Source organism: Callorhinus ursinus, unplaced genomic scaffold, assembly GCF_003265705.2.
Source record: "Callorhinus ursinus isolate GAN/ISIS: 27379988/994484 unplaced genomic scaffold, GSC_fseal_2.0 scaffold6, whole genome shotgun sequence".
NCBI classification, from domain to species: domain Eukaryota; kingdom Metazoa; phylum Chordata; class Mammalia; order Carnivora; family Otariidae; genus Callorhinus; species Callorhinus ursinus.
In genome coordinates this window covers 830,975-840,324 of record NW_027397068.1, presented here as the reverse complement: position 1 = coordinate 840,324, position 9,350 = coordinate 830,975, and the positions used below count along the sequence as shown (strand labels likewise).

Genomic DNA, 9,350 nt, shown 5'->3' with positions numbered 1-9,350 from the left:
CTTTCTTTCTTTCTTTTTTCTTCCTTCCTTCCTTCCTGTTGTTGACCTCCTTTCCAGTTAGGCTGTGGGAGGGAAGGTGCTTACTGTGAACGGTTTTCCACTGGCACTGAACTGCTGAGCAGCTGGAGAGGGAGGGTGGAATGGAAGGTTTAGTTTCACATACAGTAGGCTACAGTTTGTGATACTTTCACATTTTTGTAGATAGCTTTTTTTCCTCCCCTGCTGGCCCACAGTTAAAGGGGAGGGATTGAACAGAAAGCACAGACTCCTAAAACCAGATGTGAAAAATTGGTTCGTACTGTACCAAGAGTTAAGTATGACTTGAATCCCTAAGTTTAAAATGCACTATTGGCCATTTCCTTCTAAGGCGAAATTACCGGTGCCCCCTTCTAACCTGGGTGTGGTCCTCAGGGCTGGATAAAATTCCTGAGTGGAGAGGTCAGCGCCAGGGGCTGGCTCCGCCTAGCACTGGTCGGCTGGGGTGGGGGTGGTAAGTAGAAGCCCCAGGAAGGAACGCGGGGAGTGTGCCTGTGCCCGCGGCCGAGGGCGTGGACCTAACTGGAGGGCCGCGCCGCCAGCTCCGAAGAGGACAGAGGCAAGGACAGGACGCCCTCATCCCCAATCCTGGCCAGAACTGCTGCGTCTGGGTGTTAGGACTGGGAGAGGGGCCAGGGGATGGGTACCTGGGAGAGAGGGCGGTAGGACCCGGCGGGAAGCTTCCTTGGCCAGGGAGGGAACCGGGCGGGAGGAAAGAGGGAGGGAGAGAGAAAAGGGGAAGGTGATGGGGAGCGGGCGTCCGCACTTGCTGAGCCGCACGAGTTGCACGGCTCAGGCAGACCGGACCTGGACTCTATAAAAGGAGCCCATCTGCTCTGCTGCTCACTCGCTCCTCCCGGGCTGGCGCACGCATTGTTCTCCCGGCTCCCCAAGACACCTGCCCCTTACCCGCGTGCCGCGCCAGGTCCCCCAGACCCGTGCGCCCAGCAGCATGGCTCCAAGCGGTAACTCTGGGACCGAGGTGGCGGCGGCGGTGGCGGCGCATAGCGAACAGCCGCAGCCCCAACCCCTGAATCCCCCCTCTTGCGGCCCCGTCTCCGCGGGGCAGCTCGCCGGAGTGGCCAGCGCGTGAAAAGAAGGGAGGGCAGAGCCCCGGCGCGAGGCGCGGCGCAGCGCGGCTCCCAGACTTCACCCCACCCAGCTCTGGCGGCCGAAGCCTCCGCAGGAAACTGCCCCAGTCTGGGGAGGGGGGCGGGAATGCACGACCAGGACTCCTGGCTGGCCTGCAAGCTTTGGTCTCCACAGCTAGGAAACTCCTGCGGGCCGATTCTGCAGATCAAGAAGCGCCCGGGTTAGGAGACTCAGCCCCGAGCAATTGGGGTAAGAGACCCTACCTGGCTGATGCTCCCTCCTCAAACAATACATCGCCCTCCGGCACTAGACGCCTAGGTGGGATTCGGAGTGGCTAGACGCCTAGGTGGGATTCGGAGTGGCTAGATGCCTAGGTGGGATTCGGAGTGGCTAGACGCCTAGGTGGGATTCGGAGTGGAGCGGGTCTCGGTGGGCCAGTCCTTAGCAACCCAGGGCTACGACGGGGCGTGGAGAGGAGCAGGCAGGGACGCGGCTGCAGCGCCTGGCGCACTGGAAGTGCAGAGGACGCGCTCGCCTGCCTAGGCTGCCGCGCCCTTGACCTCTAGTTTCAGCAGGGAATCTGGGTGGAGGAATAATTTAGGAGCCCACGGAACTGACTAGCAACCGGGAGACAAGACTTTGGTCTCCGCGGTCCTTCCGCCCTTTCCCTCGTTTGCTCCATGCCCAAGAGCTGCGCTCCAGAGCCGTGCCGGCGAGGAGAGACATGGAAGACACCGGCACTCAGTGCGCCCCGCCGCCGCCCGCGGGCTCCCAGACCGGGGTTTCTCAAGCCAATCTCTCCTCTGCTCCCCACAACTGCAGCGCCGAGGGCTACATTTACCAGGACTCCATCGCCCTGCCCTGGAAAGTACTACTGGTCATGCTGCTGGCACTCATCACTTTGGCCACCACGCTCTCCAATGCTTTTGTGATCGCCACTGTGTACCGGACCCGGAAGCTGCATACCCCAGCCAACTACCTGATCGCCTCCCTGGCGGTCACGGACCTGCTCGTATCCATCCTGGTGATGCCCATCAGCACCATGTACACGGTTACCGGACGCTGGACGCTGGGCCAGGTGGTCTGTGACTTCTGGCTGTCGTCGGACATCACCTGTTGCACCGCTTCCATCCTGCACCTCTGTGTCATCGCTCTGGACCGCTACTGGGCCATCACGGACGCTGTGGAGTACTCAGCTAAAAGGACTCCCAAGAGGGCCGCGGTCATGATCGCTCTGGTGTGGGTCTTCTCTATCTCCATCTCGCTGCCGCCCTTCTTCTGGCGTCAAGCCAAAGCCGAGGAGGAGGTGTCGGACTGCGTGGTGAACACCGACCACATCCTCTATACGGTTTACTCCACGGTGGGCGCTTTCTACTTTCCCACCCTGCTCCTCATCGCCCTCTACGGCCGCATCTATGTGGAAGCCCGCTCCCGGATTTTGAAACAGACGCCCAACAGGACCGGCAAGCGCCTGACCCGAGCCCAGCTGATAACCGACTCTCCCGGGTCCACGTCCTCAGTCACCTCTGTTAACTCGCGGGCTCCCGATGTGCCCAGCGAATCCGGGTCCCCTGTGTACGTGAACCAAGTCAAAGTGCGAGTCTCCGACGCCCTGCTAGAGAAGAAGAAACTCATGGCCGCTAGGGAGCGCAAAGCCACTAAGACCCTGGGGATCATTTTGGGGGCCTTTATTGTGTGTTGGCTGCCCTTCTTCATCATCTCCCTGGTGATGCCTATTTGCAAGGATGCTTGCTGGTTCCACCTGGCCATTTTTGACTTCTTCACGTGGCTGGGCTATCTCAACTCCCTTATCAACCCCATCATCTATACCATGTCCAATGAGGACTTCAAACAAGCATTCCATAAACTGATACGCTTTAAGTGCACAGGTTGACTTGTCAGTTGCAATGGGGTAGCCTGAGCGGCCTTTGGGGACCATGTTGGGTCTGGTTCCACAGGTAGGTCGACTCTTCTTTCACTGTTACTGGGTCGGATTGAGGCTCTGTCTTCTGGGCAAGGGCAATGGATCCTGAGAAGCCAGGACAGCCCTGAGAGAGAGCTCTGAGAGGAGAACTGTTCAAACTAAAGATAGAGCTTCCCTGCTAAGAGGCTCACTTCCTCCCCTCAAACCCCAGGTCCAGCACTGACCTTGCGGCAGCCAATCACAAGGGAGAGCTGTAACTTTTTAAAAATCAGTGATGGAAGGGGGATCCCTGCCCTGCTTTGGTATCATGGATCATGCCCTCTAGAACCAGTGGTACTTGTTGTCTGAAGCCTGTCTGAGACAGATCTACATACAGCCTGGCAGTACTTGAACTAGTACTAGTTTTGGGGAGAACTTTGTGTTACAGCTTCATTTAAGAAGAGTTACTTTGGCATCCTTCAGTCTCCAGTTTTTGTTTATTTAAACTTGGTTGGAGAAACTTGTGGATTTGGTGCTTCAAATCTTATGTGTGGCTTGGATGATGCAGAGAAACCTTGAAGAGTTAACAGCAAAATTCTGATGTTAAGATCTCTATTTTTATTATAGTTGAAACTATATGGGGTGGGTGGGTGGAAATGGGAGATGGGGAGCATTAAACTGAGAACCAACACCTATGACTGTTTATTTTCTGCAGATTTGTAATTTTTTTAATTCCTATTTAGTGATTGTCAAACCACATTCTAACAACTCAAACAAAACATTATGTGTGCTAGTGCCAAAGTCTGCAGATTGCTTTATTTTTCCTCCTAATTTCATGTACCTGTTATTTTAGACATTTAAATCCCCATAAATGAAGGATATGATGGGTGACTCAGCCCAAGCTGCTGCTGTATTTCTTATTAATGCAGTCGATTAAGCTGATGAGTATATACTGTTCCTTAACAAGGAAAGTATCGTTCTTTCTCCAATTCCGGGAGATGTAAAGGAGACTGATAAAATAGAAATGGTTCTTCTATAATTAAGGAATGGGGGCAATAGGAGGATGTATATTTTGACTTGTAAAAAATCTTAAATGCATGAGACTTTTTTCTGATAGTCATTTACACTCCTTCCCATCTGTAATTCCTTTGTGTGCTAACATGAAGTAACCAAGAGAACCAGCTCCTTTTTCCAAAAATCTTCAAAGTGCAGTAGGAACCCAAAAAACTATATTAAAGAAAAAAAAACTTGTTTATTTTCCCTTGCTATTGAAGTTTGGGTGGGACCAAAGATTATTAGAAAATGACATGCAAGGACTTTATAAAAGCTTAGAGAAGCTAAAAGTGAGCCTGTTTTTCCTGTAACTCATGGAACCAAACCTGACCTACTAGGCCATCAGGGAACTGACAAGATTTTGAACCTGGGAAATTCATCACTGACCTGATACCTCAATGAATATAATATCAGTAATACTTTATATTTATCTGTCTTTTCAAATTTCAGTAATACTTAGTTGTTATCTCAAACTCACTCTGAGGACTCTCCAACACAGGGAAAGATGAACACAACAAAAGATGAAAAATACATTATCTAAATAAAAAGGAGTAGCCCTGAAGGATCATCTGCACAGGAAAAAAAAAAAATCTCTATGTGGAGCATTTAATAGGCCAAAGAAGATTTCCACACTGCATTCTTCAGAGAGCTTTCTGCTGTTTGATAGCTTTTGTCTGCAGGAGCAGGTTGTCTTTGTAAAATGGATTCCCTCCCTGCTTGAAGCTCCCCAGTGCAGCCTGTTGGACAATAGGTGTCTTGAGCTGAAGTAGCTGCTGGTTTCCTACTATGCAGACCTTCACTCTGGGCTAACGACTCTTGAAAATAGACTATTCAAAAGTTCACACATGCACAACGTAAAAAGGGGGATTTTGATCAACATTTACACCTGTCGCTGGAGTAAAATAAAATTTTAGGCATTGAACAATCCCTATATTTATGTGATTTCCCAAGGGTTTTTGTTTGTTTGTTTTGTGACATTTCTCCTATGGAGAAATCTAGTTTAGTACTGATAGGAATGTGCATCCAGCACGTATTTGCTTCTATGTTACCAATATGTTTGTCTTGTGTCTGTGCAGCTGTTTTCTTTGGGCCTAAGAAACAATTAAGCGAACTTCTAGGAGCCTGGGGGGGGGGGTGAAATTAATTGAAATAAATAGCCACTTAGAAATGACTTCTTTATAGGGCACCTACAATGATTGTGTCCTCATATTAACAAAACACCATCAACTTAGTCACATGGGTTGCTTGCCATTTGTAGATTACCCACTTAACGGTTTTGCTTTATTATTTGGCTGAATTGACTGAATTTGGGGCATATTGTGTGAAGTAGAAGCTTGCAAACCCTTGTAGTTACAAGAGATCTTGAATCATCGTCCAGCATTGCACATGATAATGCAAAGTGTGCTCATCCCAGGGTATGTAGTTCAGACTGTTAAGTTCCTCGTCAGTTACTGCTGCCTCTAGCATAGTTTGTTTCCTAAACTAGACATATGGCTTTTTCCCAGAACATAAAATGGGAGATGGAAATGTGTAACTTACATAGAAATGAAAATATATTTTCACTGGCTGTGGTAACAAATAACATTTGCCATATTGTTTAATTGCACAAAATTTCACACAAATACACGAATGTATACTCATTCAAAAAATACCAATATTGTCTTGTGTTTCTAGGAATTTTAGAGTTTCCTTTTTAAAAACGGACATGGCACCCATGAAGGAATGGTTATGGAGTTCAACAAATTTCCTACAGAGTAATATTCTTCACTTTTCCTCTCTATTATCTTAGTTTTATCTTCTTTCACCAGGAAACCTTGAGAGGACTATAATTCACTCAAGCAGTAAAATCTCAGATTATGTGTATTTGATGGAGTCCTGTGACTGAAAATTGCCTTTGGTGTTCCACCTTTCAACAGATGTGTAATTGGAAATGACATTTAGGAAACTAATGAAATAAAGTCCTTTTCGTGTTCAAAAAAGAATGGGTGGTGATTCTATTAGTAGAGAAAGATCGGTTCTTTGGATTCTGGGCTGCATTTAGGACTTTGAACCTGCAAGAGAGAATAATTGAGGAGAAACGTGGCTGTGGTGGACTGCCCCAAGTACTGCCACAATGTGGGGGATTTCGTTTGTAGGAAGAATTTAAAAGGAATGAGGCAGATCATGCTCTCACATGCTGCAAAGAAGGTAAGTCGGATGCACCATCACAAGAGTTTTCCAGATCCCTACTTTCAGAGGGAACGTTTAGTCTCTAGGCTAGGTAGTGAGATTCCAAGGTACTGCATGCTGTTGGAAACACAGAAAAAGGAAACGGGGAAACAGGGTTAGAAGCAGGGTTGGGGAAACAGGAGAGGAGGAGACCGACCTATGGGAACAGGAGAGGAATAGACAGAAAAACTTGGAATCAGGAAGTCCTCAGTTTGAATAGCAAATGGAGCACCTTAGAGCTGTGTGGCTCTCCTCAAAGGGAGCCTACTTGCAATTTGTTGCGTGCATCTGTGCCTGGAAAGCACCTGTCAAAATACCTGACACTCAGCCCATGTACTTCCTCTTTAGCCATTATTTCCCCCATCGCCTCCACTGTGAATGCACGGCACCTGTAGCTATTAGAGAGAGGTTGAACTGGGGAGGACTAAGCTAGCCTGAATGGGAGAAACCTGGCTAGACTAGAAGTGACGGAAGTTAGGAGTCTTTCACACTCATCCACTTAGGCCAGTGAAAAAAATAGCCCAAAGGCCAAAAGCAAACATGAGGGTTGGTTTGCCGTGGCCTTAATGGCCAAAAAGGAAATTGCCAAATATTTCACTTCCTATAGCATCGTTTTAAACTCTTCTCCTTCTTCGTCTAGAGATTTTCCCCAGAATCCAGAGCCTCTCACCACATCTGCATCTTTCCTTAGTGTTTCATTTTCCACTTTTGTGCTTTTCTCTTACCCATGAAAAGCCATGATAACCAATGATAACGTGTTGATCTAATACGGTTCTTATTTTAACTCCGGAGGGCTGATTTGGCAGCCCAGGCTTTTACATATATAAAAAAGGTGTTGATTCAAATTAATGTATAATTAGTGGCGGCAAAAGCTTTTAACTGGGTCAGCTCCTGGAGCTTTCGCGAGGGTAGAGGCTCGTAGGGGGAGTAAGTGGGTGGCAAGCGAAGCTTCCGCACCTTCATCAAAGTCCATCCTCAAACAGTCCACCAGGGGGCAGAGTGCCGCTGAGTTGTTTCCAGGATTCAGATGCTCACCATTGACCATCTCTAACTCCTTTCCGGATACTGCAAATGGTATTGACTTCTCTAGGCTCAGTGAAATGAAGATCCATGAGCCAAGGGAAACGGGGCTTATCATTTATTTAAAATAGATTTTTTACAACTGCAAATTCAGGCAGAGGATCCCTAAAACAAACCTAAAATTCTTCATATATGAAAAATCAATTATTTTCTTACTCATCTCTAGTCCTGGGAAATGCTAAAATCTTAGTACTTAAAACATTGTGACCTTTGATTAACGTGGCAATGGGTTAATTCAGAGGTTAGAAGACAAAGAATTTATATTCAAATTAAAGAGAACTAATTACTTAGATCTTTTGCCACTGTGATTTTTCTCATCACTGTATTTTTCTTTCCAAAATTTCATTGGTTTGAGGTTGATACATCCATAGTTCAAAAGTGAAACATTTGTCATTTACCATTTAAAGAGAGGGCTGGTTTTTTGCACAGAAGTAAGGTATACTTACATGTCAGGTTTCCCCAGAAGGCAGACTTTTAAGTCTGTGTAAGCTGGGCATTTACTTTAAAAAGAGGCACATATAAATGTGAGTACAATATTATTTATCACAAACATAAATTTCTGTGTCAGAGAATGGATCATATAAAATGAGAAAACAAGTTAGGTTATATCATTGCCATTCCTCCTTAACTGTTCCTCCCTGGCATTTTCATGATCCCCAGTGGGGAGTTTTCTATGTGCCATTTCACACATCTGTCAGTTAAATCTGACTTTCGAAGTCAACATCCACATTTTAGGATTATACTAGGATTTTCAGTACTCCCTGAGAGAGAGCCAGTCCCTGGAGTTGGGCCAGCTGACAAAGGGAAGACTTAACACTATTCCAAGCGTAGTTTGTAAAAGAAAATGCCCATTTCTTTTGACTGATTAGTTCAAATTTCAAAAGATAGGAAAAATCCTCTCCAAAACTACCAACTGGAAATCTATATAACAAGAATGGCCTTAGAATATTTCCTGTACCTAAAGTGAACAGATGGTGATATAGGGATCCATTTATGGTAAATGCTTAAAAGAATCTACACATGGCTTGCCTGAATGATGCATGTATACATGACTCACATCCTTCCTGACTCTGTGGGAACATTCCCCACATCAGCCTCTGATTGGTCATTCCATATTAGAATAACTCATTTTCAGGATATCTCTTGCTCACAAGTGTGGTGATGGGACTGCGAGATAGAGCAGTCCACAAAGGGTAGGTTCCTTGGTCCAGGAGCTGTGCCCCAGGGTACTTTTGCAAACACATCTGGTTGTCCCTTCTAAGCTTACTTGCTAACCCAGTTTGTGCTTGTGTGTGTAGACCTGCCTTGCCGCCGTCATTCACCAATCTATCCTTGTTTCATTGAATAATCTCAGTGGGTTCAGCATTAGACTGATTTGATTTTGTGAGGAAACATTTTTTTTTTGTCCCTTCACCTCGCCACCCCAGTTTTGCCACCTTGAGTCCACTCTTTTCCCCTGCCCCTCATACTAGGCTTTCCCACAGAGCCTAGTATGCTGGGGCAAGCAATCACACAGTGGGAAGTTTGGCATGAAGATGACCCCCACAAAGAACCCCAACATATTGGTAGGTTTCAAACGCAAGAGCAAGTCTGACGTCAGAAAGACCTGAGTTTAAATCTGTGTTTTGCAACCATGAGCAAGTTCCTCTGTAAATGTAATAGTACACACCTTTATGTCTGCCTAAAAATTAAATGGAATAATGCAAATGTTTTCAACCCTGGCTGCACATTGGATTCATCAGGGGACCTTTAAAAAAAATCTTTGCTCAGACCCTGCCTCAGGCTAATTAAATTATATTATTTGGAGTAGGGTCTGAAATTCTTCTTTTAAAAATTCTCTTCAGCTAATTGCAAAGTTTGGCTAGGGTGAGAGATCCACTAAGAGTATGTATATAAAGCTTTTAGAACAATGCTTGGCACACAGAGTATCTGTGGGTGTGAAGGGGGCCCCTGAATGAAATGGCAAGTCAGTGATTTG

General features: G+C 46.6%; 1 protein-coding gene across 1 annotated transcript; it reads left to right on the top strand.

Moving 5' to 3' along the window:
- Window positions 1-556: 556 nt before the first annotated feature.
- HTR1B (5-hydroxytryptamine receptor 1B) lies at window positions 557-3,667 on the top strand. The gene has a single exon (XM_073893530.1). The coding sequence runs from the start codon at window positions 1,853-1,855 to the stop codon at window positions 3,020-3,022; it is 1,170 nt and encodes a 389-aa protein (XP_073749631.1). The 5' UTR covers window positions 557-1,852; the 3' UTR covers window positions 3,023-3,667.
- Window positions 3,668-9,350: the final 5,683 nt, after the last annotated feature.

Coding starts and splice junctions, on each gene's coding strand:
- HTR1B (XM_073893530.1), top strand. CDS start 1,853: ATGGAAGACACCGGCACTCAGTGCGCCCCGCCGCCGCCCGCGGGCTCC.